Below are 24,894 nucleotides of genomic sequence, written 5' to 3' on the forward strand. Positions count from 1 at the left end.
GTTCACACACACACACACACACACACACACACACACACACACACACACACACACTCAGATATGTCCAATGCATATTACACAGATTACCATTTTAGGCCATTTTCATGTGTAGGTGGGTTAGTTAATGCAGCCTTCATGTATGTGTGTGTGTGTGTGTGTGTGTGTGTGTGTGTGTGTGTGGACTTCCAGCCCACCTTACAGCCTTGTGATTGTGTCTGTGTGGCTGAAAGCCCCCCCTCGTGTCTCGTACGTGTTTGTTTGCGTCTGACAGCACATTAGGCAAAGCTATCTTTAACCTTGTGAAATGAGTGACACTGATTCTAAACTGACAGGATGGATTTCAGTTTACCGTGGCGTTCCACCGTGTCAGCCTCTGTCAGTTCAGCCCGTCCGCCCATTTTTACAAAAAGACAGGAGCGCCACAAAGGAGACGGGGAATATGCGAGACACAGAGAGAGAGAGAGAGACAGGGGGGATGGAGACGACAAGAAAACAAGGGGGCAAGGCAGGGGGAGATATATAGAGCGAGCAGGGTCAGATATGATGAATAAAATAGTTTGGAAAGTGGTGGTGTTGTTGTTGTGAGGAGAATGGGATGCAGAGAGGAGGAGGAGGAGGAGAGAGTGCACAGGATGCAGGGAAAGAGAAAATATGGGGGAGGAAATGGAGGTGGAGGTGGATGAGGAGGGATAGAGACCGTGCTCTTGTATCCGGATGTCTCTGAGGTCCTTTATTGACTCTGTCTATTGTTCACAGCAGCACTCCTAATCACTCTCAACAGGGAGGTTGTGTTTCTGCTCGTGCTTGCGTGCCCGTCCACAAGGCTTGCGTGTAAGGCTACATATCTTTAGCCTCATCCTCACTTTTACTCTTTCATGCACTGGCCCCCACAGTGAAGCTATTGTTCAACTCTCCTCTGGTCAACCTTAATGGACAATAGCAGTGGGTGGGAAAAGCCTGCTCCTAACACGCATACTATTAGTCTAATGGTCCACACACACACACACACACAGAGAATGGGCAGTAAATGCCATCTAAATAGCAGCCATACATATGTATGGTCTGCCTTACTCACGCGTGCACACAGTGGTCCAGTTGTGCTGCACCATCCTGTTTGCATCTGTCTCAACAATGACCGCTGTCATGGATATTATAAGAGATGACTGTTTTAGAGGCATGCAGTGGAAAGCGATCATCACCAGCATCCACACACACACACACACACACACACACAAACACACCAACAAAAGGAGCTAATCTGAATCATGGGGCATTTGTCCGGTAAGCCTCGCTTTACGTCTTCCTCCATGAGCTTTTGTTTCTGTTTTGTCCGACCCTCCTATAGACAGCCACGGCTACACAAAAGGATAAACATTTCAAAGGCCTGATGCTGTGAATAGAGTCAGTGATTTTCAATGTGTATCTGCAGGGTGGAGAGCCCAGATGGAGACGGGGAGAAGGGAGAAAGCTCAATGCCAGAGTGGACAGCTTGATAGTAACAAAGCTGTGTTGATTGGCGATGCAGTAGACCTGCATGCGGAGAAGACCTCTCTCTCACACACACACACACACACACACACAGATACTCATAAATAGCACACCTACGAGCAAAGCACACACACACACTTACAGGAACTAGTTAGGGCATTGATAATGAGCAGTGGCTGCAGGGTTTGGCTTTAATTGCTCCCAGTAAGACAAAGTGATTTATGGCCGGCGTGCTCCGGCAAATTACATACATGCATTATGCGTAACGTGAAAACTGTTTACCGGGACAGGCAGGTAGGCAGCGTGGCAGGTAGTTCCACTCGTGGCCACACGGGGGCCGACGACAGACTGCAGCAGTGTGAAGAGGAGTGAAGAGAGAGAGAGAGAGAGAGGGAGAGAGAGGGACCGCATAGTGCCGATCAGATGACCTCGCTGCTGCAGTTAATGTTCTCTGGTGCTCAGACACAAGGCTAAGGCTCCCCCTCGTACCGCGGGGCTGCTGTACTACAAGCTATTGTGGTGGTACAGGGGGGGTGTTGTCGAAAGGTGTGTGTGTGTGTGTGCATATATGTGTGTGTGTAGGAGTGGACTGATGAGGGTGAGTAGTGGAGGAAGATGAAGGTGTTTGTGTGAGGTGGAAAGAGGGAGCATGACACAGACGAGGTATAAATTACTAAAGCAGAGCTCAATTCTTTCTTTCTTTCTTTCTTTCTTTCTTTCTTTCTTTCTTTCTTTCTCTCTCTTCCTCTCTTCCTTTCTTCTCTTCTTTGTCTTCCAATCCATCTTCTCTCTTTGTCCTCCTCCCACCCCCCCCCCCCCCCCGTAATTTTGCCCCCTCTCCTCTACTGCCGCACTTGCCCCCCTTTCTCTCTACCTCATGCCCCGTTTCCCTCCCTTCTCTTCTCTCTCCCTCGCTCCCTCTCTTCTTTCTCTCTCTCTCTGCAGTGCAGCACAGTGATTATCATTCCTCTCACAGAGGCAGGCCTGATAGTCAGATACTGCTGAGCACCCTTCTACATCACCTGCTTCTAGAGGGAGCAACCGAGAGAGAGGGAGACTGAGACTGAGAGAGGAAAGAGGGAGGAGGGTGGGGGGCCTGCAGAATAAGAGGGATGAAAGGGGGGGAAAGAGGAGAGAAAATGAATGAAGGGTGAGAGGGAGCAGAGAGAGATATGGGAGGGGGGAGAAAAGCAGAGGCATGGAGAAGAGAGGAGTGCTCTTACTGCAGAGGTGGTCCCACTGCAACATACACGCTGCATAGTTATGAATGTGTGAGCGTGTGCGTACGTGCACACCTGCATGTGTGAGCATAGGCAAGCAGGTGTGCCTAATGTGTGGATTTACGGTATCTGCATGAGTGTGTGTGTGACTGTGTGTTGTGGTAACGGGGCGCCTCGGCTCATCAGCATCTGCGAGTCAGACAGCTGAAGAAACGCCGCTCACGTTGCTTCATCTCTCCCCCCGAGCTGAGTTTCAACCTGCTGCAAACCATTTTCTGCATTCTGCAAATACCACAACAGTCGACCGTCTCAGCCCTGAGCCGCATTCTTTGTCTCGTCCTCTCGACTTCAGACGGTCTGTGGTCTTGGAGAGTTTCGCAAGTCTGTCCTTTTCTTTTTCTTTCACAACACTTCGCCCTGCCACAAACGTGTTGACTCACAGCACCTCTCTTCGTCTTTTTTTGTTGCTCATTTACCCATTTACCAGTCCTATTATTCACCATCCGTCGCCTTCGCTCTCTCACCCGGTCTTCCCAAACCTGTCTTTACCTGTCTGCTTGACCTAACGGGTACACAGTGTAAACAGGATGTCTGCTCTTTACAGCATAGCCTCAGGAAATGGCATTCCAACACTGCACACGTCATCCCATATTGCAGCAAGGCAGCAAGTCTCTTGGTCCTGAATACAATTTTAGATCAGTTCTATATTTAAATAACCAGTGCAAATATATCATCGTCAAATGAATTGTTAACACATCTGTCCCGTTCGCACGGCCCCTGCGAGATGCTTTCTGTCAGCATATTTCACTGTTTCTTCTCCACGCGTGCCTTTGATGCGTAACACAAGAGTCGACAGCAAAAAAGGTTTCAAAAGGTTTTTCCAACAAAGATTAGTGGGCAAATGTAAACCAGAGAACAGAGAAACTTGACCAGCTGACTCGATGGTATAATCAAAGTTTTCTTTGGTTTTAAGTTTTATTAATTGGCCTCCTACTGTGATAAAAAAAAACACAAGAGGAAAGTGATAGAAAAAGTGTTGTAGGTGAGATAAAAACACCCGAGATATTGATTTTACAACTTTTCAAGTTCACACATGAGGTGCTTGTAAAACACTTTCTGCAGAATAGATCTAACGGTAAGAAACAATTGTTAAGAATGGTAATGAAAAGCGCACATTACATCAAGTGCGAGTAATAAAAAACGTGTTATCAGCAGAGTCATGCACGCCTTTCTCTTTGAATATATGAGCTCGTTGATTCATGTGGCGTGTCCGCGCAAAGCATCTTTTACGTGGGAGATTAATCATGCAGAGTGACATCACTCCTGCTTCAAACTGCTCAATAATCAGAATAAAGAGAGTCAATACAAACAGAAACTTTATTTATTCCAGCGCTCGCTCCTCTCTCCAAAGAGTTTGTGCACGCATTAGCACAACATGATTTCTAAGTCAAAACAAGGGAGCAGAAGCAAAGGTCATTTTGACTGATCAGCATTCCGGATATGAAGCCTGGACTGCACCCATGCGCTGTCAACACAGAGCATATTAGTTTTCACTGTGTGTTGTGGCAGCAATATCACCTTACATATTCGGCACAGTTAGAAGCTGTAATATGCAAAAGACCGACACTTTATCAGCTCAATTATTTTTAGGTAGTAAATAAGGTATCGTGTGACGAGAAACAGGATGAGGGGACATAATTTGATGATGGTGATGTCGGACTGTTTTATTGATCTTTATGTGTTGAAATATCGAATATCTCGATTCGTCCAGTTTCCTGAAAGCAACTTCCAAATATTCTGTAAACATTTATTTGCTTGTTCACCGATTTTTGTAATCTGATCATTTAATCAACATCATATTTCATGGGGCAGTCGGTAGCGTAGTGGGTTAAGCGGCCGCCCCGTGTGTGGAGGCTGTAGTCCTCGCTGCAGCTGGCCCCGGTTCGAATCCCGCATCGGGCGGCTAATTTACTGCCTGTCTCTGCCCCCTGCTTCCTGTCTATCTTCAGCTGTACTATCAATAAAGGCATAAAAGACCAAAAAAATAATCTTTAAAAAAAACACATCATATTTCATGTTTAAAAGCCACAGTTTTAATCCTTCCATAGGTTATTTCATGTTTAAAAGCCACAGTTTTAATCCTTCCATAGGTCATCCTGCCCACTGACCACTTATTTAAATAATCACATTTATAAATATTGAAGCCTGACTTCATATAAAACACGTCCACATGCGGAAATCACCAGTGAAGGACAACTGGCAGGTGTATTAACATGCAAAGCTACACCCCTCAGTCAGCATTAGGAAAAAATCAGGTTTCTGGAGGGGGAGTGATCACAAACAGGCTGTCAGGTGTCTGCTTGATTGACATTTCGCTCATAACACTGTCCAACACGAAGCCAGCAGGGAGAAGAAGCAAAAATATCTACCTTGAGTTGTTTATTTTGTTTTGAATGGAAAAAAAAAACAGAGAAAAGTGAGAGTGGGATGTTGGGTAAAGAAGGATGAAAACATAATCCATCACTTTGATTCTGGCCAACGTGCCATTAGACTTGCCAACAGCATCATAACTGATGAACATTTGTGAAATATTAGAAAATATAGAGGCCTCATTCTCAATCATTAAAATGTATGAATCCGCTCTGCCACAGTCTGTTACATTTGTAATAAAGAAAAGCATGCAGGCAAGAAAAAAAAAACACATTTTATGTAATTAAAATCTAAGAGCCGTTTATTTAAGGTAATTATTGAACAGCCTTTATGTTAATTTGGCTGCATCTTCGCTATCAAATATAAATTCAGGAGCGCAGAAGCCGCCATCCGCTGTCACTGTGATATTGATTGTAAAAAAAAAAAAAAGGATGTTGTTGCATCAGCGTTAAATAAGTCAAACTCCAGTCATATTTTCTTGCAGGAAATGCATTATGTCTGTGTATAGTACGCTGGATGTAATGTATATGTTGTGGTATATCTAAAATGGGATATACCCTTCGTCTACAAGCTATGGATTATGCATGACATCCTCGCTCTGCCCGCATGCAACGTGACTCTGGGTTCAGTGAGCGGATGAACAAATGTGTGCAACAGCAGAAATCTGTGTCTCATAACCAAAATACTGCTCATGCACTAAAGAGGAACTAAACAATAGAAAGTATACAGTATGTAACAAACTAATAAATAATACAATTAAATGAGACCGAGCAGAGAGCCAAAAGGGAAACGTGGCTCTCATCCTACAACCATATTTGTAGTTTTGGTTTATGCATAAGCCGCATCCTGTCGATTCATTATGCAGACCAGAGGGTAGCGCGGGCACAGGCAAACAAAAAACACACGTCCAAATGTGCACGGTGATGCACATCTGCACGCAAACACGCATGTGTTGAATATGCAGACACATGTAACGAGAAGAGAGGGAGACTGTTAATTAACTAGAGCTCGTTAATTCTCTTTGAACCGACAGCAAGGAGGTTTACACACTAATTACCTTGATGACTGAGCCAACCTGTGCACTCGCACACGCATATGCACCTCCCTCGCACTTCAAACACACACACACACACACACAGACACACACACGTGTACTTTCACAAGCTGACATAACACATCTTTCAGGCTTTGAAAGTCTCACACTCATACACAGCAGTAAAAACACAAACATAAAGGTGTGAAGTCTCACTCGCTCATAAGCATATGCATGCACACACACACACACACAGACACACACACACACACACACACACACACACACACACACACACACACACACACGTGTGCACTGCACACTGTTGGACTGAAAATGAAAGCTATATTAGGAACTTTTTTTTCCCTTCTACAGTTACTTCAGAGCTGCAAGATTCAGATGGTTAAGTTTATTCAAGTTCAGACCCATCATGCCTCTGTTTGATTCACACCGATGTGCCAGAAATAACTCCCCAATAACACCCATACAGTGTCGAGCTACTCATAACGCGTGTTCAGATGCATTACAAGCGCACACGTACACAAACACTCCCACTCGAAACACACTCGCCGTGACACGCAGATGAGTGAAGCTCCCATGTCAGTATTGAACTGTAATGGCCCGTGTCAGATTAAGGGGAAGGTTTTTTATGTCCTCCGTCAAACTCAATTAATATTCCATCAGCCATGAATTCATAGGCCACACTGGACCTTAGCCAATTCATCCGAATGCGCGCGGGTGTGTGTGTGTGTCTTCAAAAGTGTGAGCATAGACGTGTGTCGACATTCAGTGGGTAATTGGGATACGTAGTACTCGGTACTTTATTGCATTTTCACAGCCAAATAACAGAAAGCATGCACACGCAAAAACATGCTTTGTGCTTTGTGAGTCAGTTCAGAAAAACATCAAGGAGGTTCTTGGGTACACAGGGTGTTCTTTTTAGAGGAAAGGTACAAGCTGGCGAAGTAGACAGGAAGCAAATTTAAGGTATGAGCAAAGAAGACAGAGGTGTAAAAAGCTTTTAAAAGACCATATTACCATAAAATTTTAGAACGGGAACAAGTATCAAGCCAACTTTGTAATAAAAAAGTAAGATAAAAAATGATAAGAAGACAGAGGGATGGGGGCAGAACATGTAGAGCGTATACTCAGTGGAGTTTAATGACTTTAAGGGCAGGGGATCTGGCAAAAGAAAAAGAAGAGAGGTTTGTCAATGAGCAAAAACACTTTGAGATAGCGGAGAGACAGAGCATGAGAGGAAAAAGAGGGGAAAAAAGGGGGTTAGGGAGTGTAGAGGAGTTATGGGTCAATAAAGCCTGCTGTGGGGAAGAGGAGAGGGACTCATAACGAGGTCAAGGACACATCATCGATCGCCACATCATAAAGCTGACTGGCAAGAAGGAGAAGGGATGTAGGAGGAGGAGGAGGTGGAGGAGGAAGGGGAGGAGGGGGCCTGAGCAAAGTGAGAGGGAGGAACAGAGAAAGGAGGGAGAGTTAGAGCTGTGAGAAGCAGAGTCGACTGCAGCGTCGGCCCAAAAAAAAAAAAAAAAGATGGGAGGATAAAGGAGAGAAATAGAAAATAAAATTATCAGGATGAAGAAATGAAAGGGGGCAGCCCTGGCCACAAAGAGGGTTAGAGGGAAATTGAATTAGATGGAATCACGGCTGCACAGATGAATTCTGTAATAGAAGACACACACGGAGCGACCGGCAAGAGGCAACTCACTCCCCGACTGTCAGTCAAAGTCCCGTCCTGTGGCGCGAGCTGGATTTCCACATTCACAAAGTAATCCCATCCCTTGTTTTTGTGCCTTTGCAGTAAAATGCATGTGAGTTTATTCTGTAATCTGACTAAACAAGGCCGCTTACAACTGAAGAACTCTGCAGCCCGAGTACTGACAAAGACCAGACAGAGGGCACACGTGACCCCTGTTTTAAAAGCCTTGCACTGGTTACCCGTTAGTTTTAGAATTGATTTTAAGATTCACTTATTGTTTTTTAAATGGCACCGACCTACCTTTGTGACATGCTACAGAGGTATGTACCAAGCAGGTCCCTCAGATCCTCGGCATCTGGACTCATAGTTGTCCCCAGAACCTCCACACAGAAGTTTGGTGAGGCCGCTTTTAGATACCGCGGCCCCATCTCTGGAACAGCCTGCCTATGGATCTGACCTCTGTAGACGTTTTTAAAAAAAAACTTAAGACGGCTTTTACCTAAGATGCCATTCACTACTGAATTTTTATGTCCTGATCACTCCCTGATACTTTTATCTCTGGTGCTTATTCACTGTACAGGTCATATCTACTTTTAAAGCAACTGTTCTTAAATTATGCTTTTTATCCTATAGGTTCTTGAAGCACTTTGGGCTACAGTTCAGTATGAAAGGTGCTATATGAATAAATAAAGTTAAAGTTGAAGTCTGTCTCACTGCTGTCACGGCGTCTTACGGTGATGATAAACTGCAAAGCAATCAGTGATGATCTAAATTAGTATAAAAGCACAGCCTCAGTCCGTCCCACAGCACTAGACTGACTCACACCTGGCTGGTCAGGTATATCTTTATTCCGTAATCTGACTAAACAACAAAGCCTCTCTGTGTTTACATAATTAATGAACGTAGTTATGCAGCAATTACAGTTATTGACTCCAGGAAAATATATCATAGTGTTGTTTCATTCCCTCTGCTCTCCACTCTGTGTCTGGATAATATACAGCGGTGGTGGTCAGAGGTATTAATACTCAGAAATCTTATTTAAATACTTTCCGGGCTTTGGAAAAAATCAAAAACACGCATTTATAAAGAGTCGTGGAGTGAAAAGCTTGTGATCGTGGGTGACCGAGTCTGACTTGAACTCAAAGCCTCACAGCTTCTGCTAAGTGTTGCTAGAGTTCGCTATTCATCGTTTTAAAGAATCAAATCCACAGCTCTGTGAGTTGAATGTAATACATGTGATACATGAGAGGCACGAACCCGGCGCGAACAATAATCCACGGTAATCTCATTTCCTTCCTGTTTCTCAGAACAGAAGGCTGGACAGGAAACGTGTGTGGAGACATCGAGTCTCTTGTTTTCTCGTGATTGGAAATAATTATCATTTTTGTTATTCTATGATGCTAAGAGAACGCTTTGACAGCCTGCTAAAGTCAGAGGAATCGTCTGTGATCTCCTAAAACAAACTTGTTGGGCGAGATCACACAATTAATTTTCTTTTCTCATCAGCAGGAAACAGAAGCGATCCTCACGTCACTTCATATTCTGCTCCGTGCACTTTTACACCCACTTTTTCCTCGTTCTGTTATTGCCCCGAGTCTGAACAAGTGGAAAAAGAGGGTTGGACTGCTTCTTCATCTGAGTTAACGCTCTAAAAATACATCGCTCTCCCTGTGGAGAGTTAAGATGAAGATTCCAAGAACTGCCGCTTTTCCATTAGACTCTAACATCGCTTCCTCTTCCTCCTCCTCGGTCTTGCATGTGCTCACCAACCCCAAGCCCTCTGAGTTACTTTCTCTCATCCCTCTTTCATCTGAGCGTTTGTCGAGAAATTGCAGAAGTTTCTCCGTTAATTTCCCACTTCTGCTTAATTAATTTAGCCATTTTCCCTGTCTGCATGCATGTTCATGAGGTGAAACGTTCAAACGTTCCCTTTTCTCTGGGTGATTAGAAGAAGAAGAGGAAGAATTGGCTCAGATTGGGGCTTTTCTGCCAGCCGTCCATCAGTTTCCCTCCAGATTATCCTGAGGCGACGTTCCCGGGCTGAAGGTTTTCCGCCCTAATCTGTGTCTTTCCCTCTGTTCCCTCACTTCCTTCCATATACGCCGCGTGTTTCAAAGCAGGTCTAAATTGAAAGGGTTGTAATTTTGCAAGCGGATAAATGAGCAGGAGCGGAGACAGGGGGGATGTTGTATAGAAGTGGGCTTCCTGGTGCAGAGTGATCCCTCCAGGCCAGACGGAGTCATTTAACTCTCTCTGATATTCTCTCAGCATGGACTTATTACAGTTTTTCTTCCCTCCCTCCAAGGTGAAAACCGGTTCGCTAACTAGACTGGGGTGATTTGTGTGGTGAAATAGCAGCAGGTGTGATGCACAGTTGGAGTGAATGATGTGAGTTGTGACTAAATCGCCGCCACCACTTCCACTGAAGGAATGAATTAGGAGATTTGTCGCTGGTGGTGGATAGCCTGTTTGCCAGTGATGGCTACATCGTACAAAAGGAAGCGGTACTTCTTTATTTTTTTATTTTTTCATTCAGATGCCAATTAAATTCAACATAGCGGTTGGTAGTTTTCCTTGGGCCAGCGTGGAAAAATAATAAAAACGGAAACAAACGGCACGCAGTGTCAACAGAAACGAGAAAAGTCGGAATGAACCAAACCGAATCCAAAATAAGTGAAATTATTCTGCAAGCTGGAGGGTAAAAAATAAAAAGTAAAACTGAAAAGAAACTGTCTGAAAAATCATCAGACCTGAAAGGATAAGGCTGATGATATTCTATGTTTTTGTTGTTATTGTTAACAAATCCAATAAAAAGACCAAAACCGGCAATGCATTAATCCGTCTCTCTGTACTTTCCAACTTTCATACCCTGTGTGGCACTCAGCCCAAAGCCCATTTGTTCCTTCAGAAGTATCTTCAGAAGGAGCAAATGAGCTTCAGGCTGAATCCTTAAAAGTACGTCACAAATATATAAAAATATGAAGGAATATATATATTTATAAAGGTGAAATCATTTCCTAAAACCTCAGTGACGCCAGATTTAGAGCAAACGGAACAAATAGCTTTTTCAATGGGATTTGTTGACAATAGGAAAATAATACCAGCCGACTTACTGAGCATTAAGTAAGTGTTTTTGAGAGTTACCCAGCTGCTACTGATGATACTAGTGGGCTCCAGTCCAGATAAAGAAAATAAGTGTCTCCAGGCAGGTCTGTAAACATCAGCCGTGTCCAGCAGCATTAATCTCAACTGGGATTAAAAGCCAACCGAAAACTTTGAAAGACGCCCATGATTGGTTGATGACTATTACCCCGCATTGTAGCAGCTAAACTCATCAAGGCGAACACGATCAGATAATCTCAATATGTCTTTGCAGACCCCTGCCCACGAGCCTAATCCTCAGATTTAGTCTCCGATTAGGAATCCTGGATGATTAATCCACATATTGTGTTTGTGTATGTTCCCCCTCCCATTGCAGGGGACCCTCCGCCGGGTGACCTTCTCGGTAGTGAGCCAGCCCCAGGACGGCGGTTGCTATGACAGCGGCATGGAGGACTCGGAGACGCCAAGCAGCAAGAGTTCATCGGGACCGCGTTTGGGAGCCCTCCCGCTGCCCGAGGAAGGCTACGAGCGGACCACACCGGAGGGCAGCGTGGGAGAGGAGGAGCATGTGGAGAATGGTCAGAGAACACACACACACACACACACACAGCAAACCAATAGAATTCATTGAACCCATTCAGAGGAGACCCAGATACATTTACTTACAACTTTTGTCTCCCAAGGCTATGTGCAGTGTATTCTGTGAAAGGCTTACACATGTTTTGATTGTAGACACTCTCAATCACACGAGCCCAGGCCCCTTTCCAACCTTTGACTCGCAGTCGAGGTCTCAGGAGGCTTTTCTCTCCTCACATGATGATGGGAATGTGCGTTATGGAATAAAGCAATTGTCCTGCGTGCAGATGCATTTGTGTCACGTGAAGATCTTTTTTAGAAAAGCTTAATGTGCAGCAGTGTGTTGTGCCAGAAGCTCGTCCACGACTTCCCTTTCAACAAAGAAAATTGTGTTTTTACCTTTTTTTTTTGTCAAGGATGGAGTGAAAAGAAGCTTTTTTCCTCTGTGTGTACTCACGCCAGAGCGAAGCCTTAAGAAACACCAAGGTCACTCTGAACTTGACTGACTGCCTGACTGCCTGCACCTCCGCGGTTAAAAGCTGTTTTTTCACAACGCGTAAAAAGGATTTTGTGGAGTCACGGTCAGGCGGAGAAAGGAACTGAACCGAATTCATTCTGTTGGTCGTAATTATGCTGTATAATTATGTGTTTGTTTGCTTTCACGTGAATTTCCCTCCCTCCCTCCCGCCGCCGCTGCTGCTGTACAAAGCCGACAAAACTGGAATTAATCTTCACAATGCAACAAAACTATTTAATTTCTTGTATTTAGTGTAGAATGAATGTAGCGCTCATTAAATGTGTATAGGGTGTATTACGTTACCTTTGGCTATCTGTGACATGGACAGTTTCTCTAAATTGGCAGGAAAGTCACATTTACCTCATCTATCATCATTAAAAGTCCTGTCTGCATTCAACGCGATGTCAGTATTGATTCATAGATGACTGCTTTACATAGATGATGACCATAACCTTTGACACTTGATCTTGTCGGACGTCGGCGTTCAGTCTCCGGTGGCCTCACTAACCTTTTGAACCGTCACTCATGGGATGTAATGATGCTGATATGTAACTTAATCGTTTCCTCACACGTGAAGACGTTTCTGTTTGTCATTCAGATTTCTGACCTCCTCTTTGGCCTCCATAGTTGTTTGTTTTGACTTCACCTCTCACCTTTCATGTAACGCTGAGCGCAGCGGGGGGATTATTTTTTAAAAAGATTGAAGTCAGCGATTTCCATTTTGCTCCTGCAGCATTTTTCTTTCCTTTCGTACTTCCTTCAAATTCTCTCCTCTCCCTTAACCTTCGTGCTTTGCTTTATTTTCCTGCCCATTTTTCTTTCTCCTGTCTTCCTCACCCGGTGTTTAACTCATCATTTCTGCTGTGCTCTATGCATCTGCTTTCTTTTTCTTTTTTTAATTATGTCTTCCTGGTGACCTAGCTGTAAGGACACAACCTTACAATTGCAGGAATCCAAGTTCACATCATACCCTTCTCTCTCTGCCTGTATTTCCTCTGTGTCTCTTTCTTGAAGGCACCAGAAATTTATTTATTTTTTCTTTTCCTGTCTCTTTCAAATGTCCAGATGCCAGACAGCTGCCAGACGTAGCTCTGACAGGAAAATGTACCAGGGAGTGTGATGAGTTTGGCCACTCTGACACCTGTTGGATGCCCGTCCGCCCTTCGCCTCGCCAGCGTCAGCGCCACGGCAGCGACCCCCCGCGGCTCTCCACCTTCGCCCCGGGAGACGATAACAACAATCTCCGCGGCAACGACCACGAGAGCGACAGCGAGAGTGCCGGCAGCGCAGGGAGCTCGGAACCGGGGGTGGTCGTCGGCGGAGAAGGTCAGAGGTTACCCTTAGCCAACGGGGATCCTCTTGGCACCCTGGGCAGAGGAGACCGCAACAGGAACATGGGCGATCACAACCGCAACCTTCTTAACCGCAAGATGACTTCAGCATCCTACGACACATTCAGCAGCGCGGGCTTCGGGAGGCGCCAGCAGGAGGAAGACGGAGGTGAAGGCCAGAACCCACCTGAGGTCATACCGCTGACGCGGACGGGAGGGGACTACAAGACCACGTCCTGCCTCACGCTGTCACGCCGTGAGGTCTACCTGTGACAGCCTTGGCAATGGCGCAATCATCACCACACAACCCTCCCTTTTTCGAAAAAAAAAGAGGGAGGGTTAAGACTTTACTGGCAAGTCATCAGTTTGGAAGGCCTTTTAAAACCTGTGAAGATGTGAAAATGTCAAGACATTTTCCAAAAGCTGTATATCAAATTGGAACTTTTGGATTCTGACTAATATTTATAGGCACTTAAACTTAAGCAAGTGATGGATCAACTCTACGGGGAGCTGTGACCAGGAGTACTTTCTTTAAAAAAAAATTTTAAAAAACGTCTTTTTTTAACTACTAGTGAAAGATGCCTACAGGCAATCCCATTACGTCTATGTGGAGGAGGACAACTTCATCTCTTCTTTTTACCTGAATTCAATGCATGCCTGCCCCTCTGCCACAGAGGGATCCGTGTGAAGAAGAAAGACTGAGTAAATCCTGATACTATAAATACTCACGGTGCAAACAAAAACTTTCACCGAGGAAGATTTAGACTCAACTGGTGAACGATCCACTGGAAAAAAAGAAACCACAGAGGTCTTATCCGGGCAAAGTAGACAAAAAAGAAGTAACGGGTCTTTGATTGAGTTCTTTGGATGTAATTCAAACCAATCAAACTTTCTAATGCCTGATCAACTCGTATCGTAACATAAGACGGGGATATTAACCAATCAAACTGCTGATCCCGTCATAAACAGAGTATCAAAGCACCAACAGGACGTGTGGTCACTGTACAGTTACAAGGCAGAAAAAAAATGTGCTGATCTCGATTATCAGGTATCGTTCTTTAAAAACATAAACAAACTGCAACAATGTGAAAAGACTTTTTTTTCTTTCTTTTTTTACAGTAATCAAATGTAACCAGAATACAAGGTTCTCATAGAGTGTCAGTATTGCCACCCTATTCCGGCGTGTGTGAAAATATGTGTTTTATTATTTTGCCTCCACACCCAGTCTGTATGTATATATTGTACGTGTGTATTTGATAAACAAAAAAAAAACGGCAGTGTTATCTCTCTGCTGGCGTCCACCGTTTCAGAGTATAGACCGAGGCCACGCTCTCGCGGCCTGCAGCGTCCTTACAGTGTTCATGTATCATAAATGTTCTCTCACACACACACATGCGCAACACATAAACACATGCACGCATGCACGCACTTACACACGCAGGCCTAAGCATGTAAACACGAGCTCATACAGCGCATTTACCGAATGTGAACATGCATAGGGCCACAGTTTATGACATGATTCAGTGGCTGTGTAACTGTAAAGTATATAATAACTTGCATTAACTTTCATTACGGAAAACATTAAGCACACACGCGCGAACACACATGCACACATGCGGCATATTAAAACATAGGTAGAAACCCAAACCCATAGTAAGATGTGTGCAGTACGCAATTCATATGCACTATGTGTGTATGTGCTCTTATTCCTGATTTTTTAACATATTGCGTCTCATTGAACTAGCTGTAGCATTTTGCCTGCTCCTCTCCAGCCAGTATTTAAACATGAAATGTATTTAAATAATTACTCATCTCTCCGACTGATGTGTGGGGCTACATTAAAGGGAATTTCAGACATGACATCTACTGTATGTAACGATAAGATAATGTGGGAGATTTTCTGCATACTGTAAGTAGGACTCATAGAAAAACCAAATTTCTGTAAGGGGAAAAAAAACAGGACTCTGCATGAAAGAAAGATAATGCTAACTTTTTTTCCTCTCTTTTTTAAAAAAACCACACGCCTTTTTGGATACCACGCCTATTTGGATACATCTGTACTATATCTGTATGCTTATGGGGAAACGGAGATAATGATGGCAGCAAGGGAGTTAGCTTCAGTGGATTAAACTGTTCCTTCTTTATCGCGGAGCAACTTTGGGGTAACCTTGGGCTTTTTCTCTCTGTTTCCACGGCCCCGGAGTTGGCACCAAAGTGTGCCGCAGGCTGTAACAAAAAAAAAAAAAAAGAACACAATGTAAGTGTGAGCGCAGAGTTCTGCTGCACCCTTTTCACCGCACAGTGCCGACCCGAACACGCCCATACTGCTGTGCTGAAGCACACAGATAACAGACTCCTTCACATTCGTCCTTCCCAGCAGCTACTGCACGACTCCAGACACACTCTGCTGCACTGAGCTGACGAGTGGGTGTGGATTGAGGCCAGCACATCTTAATTCCCATCATCAGCGTGTGGTTCAGTGGTGTGATAGGGATAATAGGGTTAGGTCGTCCCTCTGGTCTTAATGAGTTTCCTTTCTCCTCTCTTCTCCTCCCTTGATCTGCACTGATCTCATTAATGTCTGGATAGGTGAATGTAACACTGCTGTAAATTGCCAGTAAGTGTGTCTCTTCATTTTTCTGGTTGTTTTGGATCAGATGAGGCGAAGGAGACGTGCTTGTTAAGGGTGTGCTACTATTAAGTTCAGACATCCTTCGCTTAGAGTTATTCAGAAAGGAGAACAACACTCAGGTAAGATGTTCGACTCGTAAACTAACTACTTGTGGTTTTGGCCACACACAAACCCACACACTGCTGCTGCTCGACTGAAAGATAACTGAACACGTGGAAGCAGCACCGTGTCCTCTACTTTCATTTTACAGCGGTAATTGGGCTGAAAAATGGGTGCGCTCTACAGTATGTGCGTGATTACACTTTGTATACCTGTATATACCTTCAACTTCATGACTCTGTGACCAACCCCCTTCTTTTAAACCACTGATGTACTTACTCCCTAAGCCTTCATTACCCCCCAAAACCCCAACATGGCTGTTTACTGAGCTCTGTTACTGATGGACTGTGCTGAGGATGAAACTCAAGGCCCAACACAAGAGAGTTCACATTGAAAAAGGGATTGGTGAAAACAATCACAACATCCTGCAGGGTACATGCGAGACAGAAGGACAACGCTCTTTCTCTGGAAGAAAGACAAGTGTGTCTCAATCCCTTCGGACGCCGGAAAGGTCTTGAAGGACTAACGTCCAGTTTATCGGTTTTTTGGAAAGAGACTCTTGACACAGCCCTGCCGCTTCGAAGCGGCAGATATTTCTTCAAACTGCTGTTTTAAGGCAGTTCCATTATGGCACCTTTCAAACCCTCCTATCCGGATTTAAGGGAACTTACTGTACATGAATCTGTGTGGGTGTGTATCTTTTTTTTTTATACTGCACGTTTAAACATGAATATGTTTCAATCTTCTGCAAAACAGAGAGGGGAGACGGACAGAGAAGAGCGTTAACGTCTGAGATCTATCACCCACTAATCGAGACATTTTGCAAAACAGACACTTCAGCGCACATCATGCTGTCATCCCCCTCGTGCTGTCGTTACCCTTATAGCCATGTACAGATAAAAACTACACTGTAGAACAGACAACTGGAAACCATAACAGACAATGGCATGCTTAAGGTCTTCAAATCTGCACTTGAGAAAAAAAATGAGAAAAAAAAAAATGTTATTTTTATTTTCCTCTTCTTTGTTTTCGTTTCTTACGGGGGCTGGCTCTGTTTTTTGCTGCTCCCTTCCTGTAATTACATAATGAACTAATTGCATTTGCTATGACGAGGAAGAAGAGGAGCTGTCGAAGAATGGTTTGGTACGAAGATGAATCATGTAAAAGTTTGACTTTGACATTAAAAACTTCAAACACTTGTTTGTCCGGTAACTTCTTGAAGATTATTTCACACGATAACTACGAGATAAACAAAACGAAGTTGCTCTTCAGCCAAAACCTTCAGTTCATCAAGAGGATTCCTTAAATTGACTTTTTCACCACATACCTTTGGGAAAAAACGGCTGTGGGCATCTGGACCAAAATCAATTTATTAACAATTTTACAACTTCAGACTTGAAGGATCGCTGTATAAACCCTTAATTAATGATAAGCACTGATAACGTCAGATGACAAACTTGACTTTTTCTGATGGCTTATTAGAAGATTAAACATTTCTGAACCTTTATTCGTTCCTACTAACATTTACAACTTATTAGGAAAGTGGTACCAAAACTGGCGACCAATGACAACATCAAAACCTAATGAAGACCATGTGATACAGACGAAAGCCCTAGAATAACCAACTAATGGGGCTTTGAGTGGAAGCTGCATTGACATCTTCTGTTTCCAAGGTCACGAATGAACAGTCGAGCTAAACTGTTAAACAGTTTTTAATGCCGAACCAATAGACCTGAAATCCATCCATTTGGCAGAATGACACCTTGATACTGTTATTTTAATGGGTAATGTCAATTTGCACCTGGCTGACTAGAATACATTTCTAAAATGTGGCACAGTCCATCAGCTTTATCTTTGAAAGCTGAATATTGTGAACTGGATCCTGCTTGCAAGAAAAGTTTCAAAATGCAGAGGGCAATTTGGACTTAGACTTATCGGAAAACGCTTCAGAGGTGTTTGCTGCAAAGATTAGTGTGAAGGACTCAAAATGTCAAGAAAGAAAAAAAAAAAATCCCCAATCAGTATTGTATTTTGTCCAGTATGCAATAATGACACCATGTGGACATAAATCAGTATTACATTAGTTTTCTGGCACGTGTATCAGCTGTCCTTTATGACCAAATTCATTTTGGTCATAGTGAAAGATGGCGAAAGAAAAGCAGCATGACAAGACATCAGTTTCTCTAAATATACTTCAGAAACGACGACTAACAGTGAAGAACTATGAATACGTTTCTTTGTATGTTCGGTTAGAGGACGTTTCTTTGGGGCAGACAGCTGGAAGATACAGCTGCCAGTTTAATTTATAGCAGCGAATGTGGCCTCACGTGGTTATTCTCCTCTAATAGAATGGAAAGAGGTTTAATGTGACACAATCTGGGAAATGATCATTTAGGAGTAGAAGGCCCTTCATATTTCACACTTTATGTCAGATAGAAAAATGGATAATAGGGGGAGTAATACATTTCCTGTACTTTAGGTGTAATTCAGAGGTGAAAATTGGAGAAAAGGTGAGCGATATGTGGCTGCCTGAATGTTTCAGATGTCACATGCATCAAGTGTAGAGAAGATAAACTTACTATGGTAATCATTCATTCATTTACAACACAGACACCATTATAAATTAGACCAACAAACCAAATTAGACAATTTTCTATTATTTTAACAGCAAAACAACCAAATAAATCAATCTATACTGTTATGCTGTCAGCCAGAAAGTTGCTCTGCAGTTTGTACTAGTCACTCTTACCTCTTGACTTTATATTCACTCCACAGCTTGAATGAAATATGCTGTTTGAGGAAACGATTGCAATTGTTGTGGGGGTTTTTTAGACTGATGGCTTATAGCAACGTCACATTTGATTTAGGAACGAGTTGAAACGTCAATTCATGCATCGCAAGGCCTCATGATTTGTATCCTCCTCATTATCTGCAATTAGTATAATCACTTGTATTTAAATGCCAGCATGTGTCACATCCAATAAAAGTCTTGTGTTAAACTGAAAATTATGAATTACTGACCATAGTTTTGGGTCTTCTGGGGGGAAAACAGTACAGACATTACCACCCCCAAAGGACCAATTGTTCTGCAGCCTGCAATAAAGTCATAAAAACACACATAAAAGACAAAAATCATTAAACCACACAATAAAAAGGTATGAGCAACCTTCTCTGGAACACCAAAAGCATCAGGTATCGTATCAATCAACCTCCGTATCCGTAAGTCATCTCATCTAAGTGGTGTCCATAAAAAGCTTTCTAGATAAATCACACTGCTTCACCAGATAAATGGACAAGGACTTGTCTGCACTGCAAAAACAAAAGAAAAAGAGAAACGATGTCAGTTTCTTTGAACTCTTAATTAAATTCCAGGGATAGACCCAGTGGATGTACATTTTATTGATTTTATAAAGATAGAGGAAAATGTTGTGAAGAAGGCGCCTGGTGAAGTAAACCCCAGAATGTTAACTTCCTCGCACACTGTCCACTATATCAAATGGTCTTTGGAGTTGTCAGATGCTTTCAGGGGCTTAAGCAGACTTCTTTTCTGACGTGAAAGTGAGCTGAAGTGAATTGCCTTTGAATTTCCCTTTTCATGCAGAAGGAGAGAAAACCTTGGTTTCAAAGTGAAAACACATAATCGTTTCTTGTGTTGAAATCTCCCTATCTTACTTATTTGTGCTAATCCTGTCAAAAGGAAATGTTCTTCTGATGTCCAGTCAGTTAACATCTATAGCAGGTTGCTGCAACCCTCCAACACCAAAAGAAACGTTCTGCATCAGTACAGCTGAGCATTAAACATCGCAGATGTGATCGGTTCTGTCAGCGTTGTGTTCCTCTGTTCAGGAAAGCCTTGCAGCAGAGCTGTAAACATTCTTTCTCCCTGATACGCCAGGCGGCTGTTGATGTGAGATTTGATCCTCCCTGTGTTGCTCCGTAGGCTGTCATTTATGTCTCTTCATCTTTTCATGGTCACGTCAGCCTGAACTCATCAAAGCTGTGCCAGAAGAATATACATATATACTGCAGTGGAATGAGATACCTAATGTATCAGTCTACAACTGCACAAAGAAAAAGACTGTTTCCAATTAAACTGGAGATATCCACATATTCTTAAATAAAAAAGATGTTAAATATGAAATATTCTGTCACAAAAATGACCTTTAAGCTTGTTTTTTTTACACTACTAATTTCCAAGACATATAAAATATATTTATTTGGCAGTGGACAGTGAAATTGCTTTTACAGTAACGCGTGAAAACCGTAACTGCCTAATTAATCTAGTTTTCACTGCACAGTTTTGTTTCTGATGTTGATTTTATTTATGCCGTTCTGCATCAGCCAGACTAGTCGTTAACGTCAGCAGCGTTGGGTTGTTTTATATTTAGCATGCAGATGTACAAGCCGTGAGGTTTTGGGTGGAATAGGAATCAAGGAAGAGTGAAGTTTCCGGTTCACTCTAATGTAAAGACACAAACAAGCCACGGGCAAAATGAAATAGATGCAAGAAATGAAATGATTACATTTACAGTGAGGGAGAAAATATGCAATGTGAACATGAAAATATCTTGTCATATATTAGTGTGGTTTTAAAAATCACATTTTGAGTGAACACATCTAAAGTCAGATATTTTAGATTTGTTGTCCTCACATGTCACTTTGAGACCATGGTCCCTAGAAAGTAACAAAGACGTGTATGTATATACACGTGTGTGTGTGTGTGTGTGTGTGTGTGTGTGTGTGTGTGTGGCTGATGGCCTGCAGGTGCTGTGTGATTTACTCTTTCAAGTGATTGCAGAGGTGTTTCTCATCTACTGATTGGCCTGATAGTTGACAGCTTCTGGCTTTTTGAAAGACCAGAGACAAATAACACTCGGTCTGTGTTGTTTTTCTCCTCAGCTGCTCGCTGTGTGTCTTAACCCCTAATTGTGCTAAATGAGAAAGTTTTTGCCTTGTGTGTAGATAAGTGCCAGCCTCAGACTGTGACAATAGTGATTTGAGGGGCAGGTAACAGTTACCTCGAGGCTGTAATTTTAATTACTTACACATATAAGAGTAAATAGTAGTAAACAGTAACATAGTTTTTGCTTTACTTACTTTTTAAGGTACTTTTATAGTTTTAGTGGTAGTAGTAGGGTGATTTTCTTTAGTTTATTCAGGGACAAGAACTCAAGAACTCAAGAGCAGCCTTGACCTTTAAATGAAGCTCAACGTGGACACCAACTGGGCAAATGGGAGTGCTACAGCTTGGGGATCAGGCTACAGGCGCCACAGTTGAATTTATTTGTTAGATTCCTAGTACAGTAGTATTATTTTGGTCTATAGCCTGTTGTGAAATAAACATCAGCTAAAGAGAGAGTCGATCATTTATAATCATTAGGTCAATTAATAATACGAATGATGAAGACTGGAATGAAGAAAACTATAGCACATCAATCTAAAGTGCAACACTTAAAAGATAATGTATGTATATGACATTAGCGCATGGAGGTGCTATCGAAAAGCTAATTATAACCAATTCTGTTTCATATCAAATTAAATATTTCTTTCATTAAATATTACATCAAATGAGAGTTAAAGATTAATACTTCATGTTTTATCCCCTTGAAGTTACGACAGAAGTAATTAGATATCTATTAAAAGGTCAACACACATTAGATATTAGTACTTAATTACTACACTGTTGTTTGATTGGATTTTAATCACAATGTATCCGCTTCTGCAGACAAATGTAGCATTTTTTTGCTCATTGCATAGTAGCTGGATACAGCTCAGATATGCACAGTAGGGAGCTGAGGGACCGTCATTGGTAGAAGAACAGCACAGCTGGCTCAGTAATTTGCCATGATGCAGTCATAGGCCCTTCTATTACTGCCAAACAGCAGCCTGTTCCTTTCAAGGGATGGGACGTCTCTGCATTGTTATGGCACCTGTTCCCGACTTCTGTATGCCCTAAACACAGACAGCCACTGTTTTCTATTTCTGTGATTTCATGACCTTCTACGGAAAATGGAAAACTTGCATATTTTTTTGGTCTCAGAACCTCAATATTACATCTGTTCGGTTTGCTCCCGGAGCAGATGGCAGCAGCAGCATGCAGGTCTCTGTTGGTCTCTATGAAGGTGATGTTGTCTGGAATCAGATCATCTGTAGTAGGAAACCCGGAAAGTGTTCTTTGCACATACCCAGCCTGTGTGCTGTAAATGAGCTGAAACTAGCAGACTCGAAAGATCACTAAAGAAATGTGCTGATCTGCATTACAGCACGTTCTGAACATTTTGCCGTGTTTGCAGAGCAACCCTGTCAGCTACATGTGACATCATTTAAAATTCTCTTACATTTCAGATACAGTAGTACACTGGAAATACTTGTGATCTTTATGGGCAAGTAAGGCAAGATCCTGCACGGCACCTCAGGATAGCTCATGCTTTGGAAGTGTTAGAAAAAATATATAATGCTTCAAGCATAAAAGGTGGGATGGAAAAACACATTTAATTATACACACTGTCAGTGTAGCGATTTTCATATACATGTTTTTCCTGGCTGGTCTCAACCATTACAAATACAGTCTAATGTGGAGAATCGTAGCAGGAAACTACATCAAATAAACCTTTAAGTGTGTCGCCGCTTTATGAAAGAGAGTGCATCTTGATGCAATATCATAATATTTATGCAACTGTGGCATGACAAACATTCCAGAGAAACTCATCTACTGAAGAGTTCTCCTTTTGAGAAAACACTTTAGAACAAGTGATGCCAATCTCCGCCAGATGAAACGTGAAAATTAAGCGAAGTGAATTAGCTGTTATTGTCAAGGACTACAATAAAAGGAAACATTCCTCAGGGACGACAGATGGGTGTAGATATATCACAGATGTGGTTTAATTCATTATATACAGTGTTGTGGCACATTGACAATGAAAGCATGTTCGAGCTGATAACAAGCTGACTATAGTATTAAACAAGGCTGAAAGTTTTGTTCCATTCAAGCCACTTAGAGATGCAATTTTCATTACACTCATGAACATTTGCCTGTGAGATTCAGATTTATTGTTCAGTTTACAGCTCTGCTTTAAACATCTCATGATACTTGACTATGTGAACACTAAATGACAGTAAACATGCACTTAAATAACATCCTCTTAGTTACAACATGACACATACAGTAAATATTTTCCCAATCCCTGTGAGTAAAACAGTTTTTCTCATTTGAAATCTCATATTTCATTTTTATCTGCATGTATAAGTTGGCTTAGGTAGCCCACTTCAGAACACCCTCTGCTGATAACAGCAAGGATGCACTGAACAGTGCACAAATAATACATAATGGATAGAGACTGACTGACTTTGCCAACCTAAGGTCCCACCACTTGTAGGACAGAGTTTACTTTCTAATGTTGATGATATTGTGTGCACTAAAGTTATCTATACCTTTTTAAGTTAAAAGTAAAATTATTAAAGAATATGCTGCTTGCAAATATGTTTAATGTGCTTTGTGATGACATGGTCTGCAGCTGTCTTTGTCGGTGCTTGTTTTCTGCTTGGAGGAAGAAGTGCGTCCGTTGTCCTTGCTCTGTTCATTTATTTGTTCAACAGCAGATACAAAAGAATTTTAATGAAGTGTTTTTGCTTTTCAATTCAACAGTCTTTTTATAAATGAGGCTATAAACCGACACAAAATTAAATTCATTGCCACAAAGGTTTTATAATGTCATTACAGCCCACATTCAATAAAAAAATACAGCGTAATATTTTCTTTTTCAGTCATTGGTGTGCTTCTTTCCTCTCTAGATAAGTTAAGTTCAGGGGCTTAGTGTTGACATTGAAGTGGAGTGTCCACTTCGAGGGGTGTGCCAAAATTTCTTTTTGGCATGGTTGAAGTGTCCACTTCAGTATCAATAATATCTTTTTTTTCCATTTCTCTAATACGTGCTAGAGTATGTTTTAGTCTAAATCAACCCATGCCTTTCAAACTGAACTGAAAACAACTGTCCTTATTTTCATGTCTAATTAATCCAAATTCACACACACTTCAGATTTTCATAGAAGGAATGGAAATCTCTGTGGTCACAGTGACGGTCAAAAACCTATTTATCTAAAGATTTTAAGGTGTTGATGCAAAGCTTGGTGAGTTTTCACGGCTTGCACGTCACATTTTTAACATGTTTTAACATCCCTTTGTCTCTGACACTAAAAGACAATTCACTAACAAGGACCACGCCCGTACAGATGAAGTTTAAACATGTTTATTACGAGTGACATTCGGGAAGCATGGGTGATATGCTGCGGGGAGGGGTTAGGGAAAGGGTGGGGGTTAGAGGGGTTGAGCGATGGAGGGATGATGGGATGAGGGTCGGAGGATTAGGGATGTTAGGATGAGGGATGATGGGAGGGAGGGAGTAAGGGATGAGGGGAGGGAAAGGTGAGAGGGATGAGGCGGGACCATCGGTAAAGTGGTCCTGAGGTTGACGGGAGGGATCCTGGAAGGAACCTGGGGGGATGGAGACTCTGAGTGGGGGAACCGTCTCTTTACATTACATTGCATTTAGCAGACGATTTTATCCAAAGCGACTTACAGAGGAGGACATAAGCTGAGAAAGGTGTAAAGGAGCACAGAGTAGTTGTTAGTTTTGTTAGTTTTGTTAGGCAGGGAAGCATTCTCGAAACAGTCTCTCTGCGACTCTACGGATTAGAGACCCTGGTTCCTGTGTGAGAATGGAGACGAGAAAAGGAAAGACAAAGCGAGAAA

General features: G+C 42.5%; 1 protein-coding gene across 1 annotated transcript in view; it reads left to right on the forward strand.

Annotated features, from left to right (window-relative positions):
• Positions 1-17,347, forward strand: part of pcdh7a (protocadherin 7a) — a 40,985-nt gene extending 23,638 nt beyond the window's left edge. Inside the window, exons 4-5 of the mRNA XM_019256396.2 lie at positions 11,367-11,568; positions 13,149-17,347. Of these exons, the coding sequence (XP_019111941.1) occupies positions 11,367-11,568; positions 13,149-13,687 (741 nt within the window). The 3' untranslated portion in view covers positions 13,688-17,347. The remainder of the gene's footprint in view (positions 1-11,366; positions 11,569-13,148) is intronic.
• Positions 17,348-24,894: the final 7,547 nt, after the last annotated feature.

The sequence above is a fragment of the Larimichthys crocea genome, chromosome X, assembly GCF_000972845.2.
Source record: "Larimichthys crocea isolate SSNF chromosome X, L_crocea_2.0, whole genome shotgun sequence".
Lineage (NCBI taxonomy): Eukaryota > Metazoa > Chordata > Actinopteri > Sciaenidae > Larimichthys > Larimichthys crocea.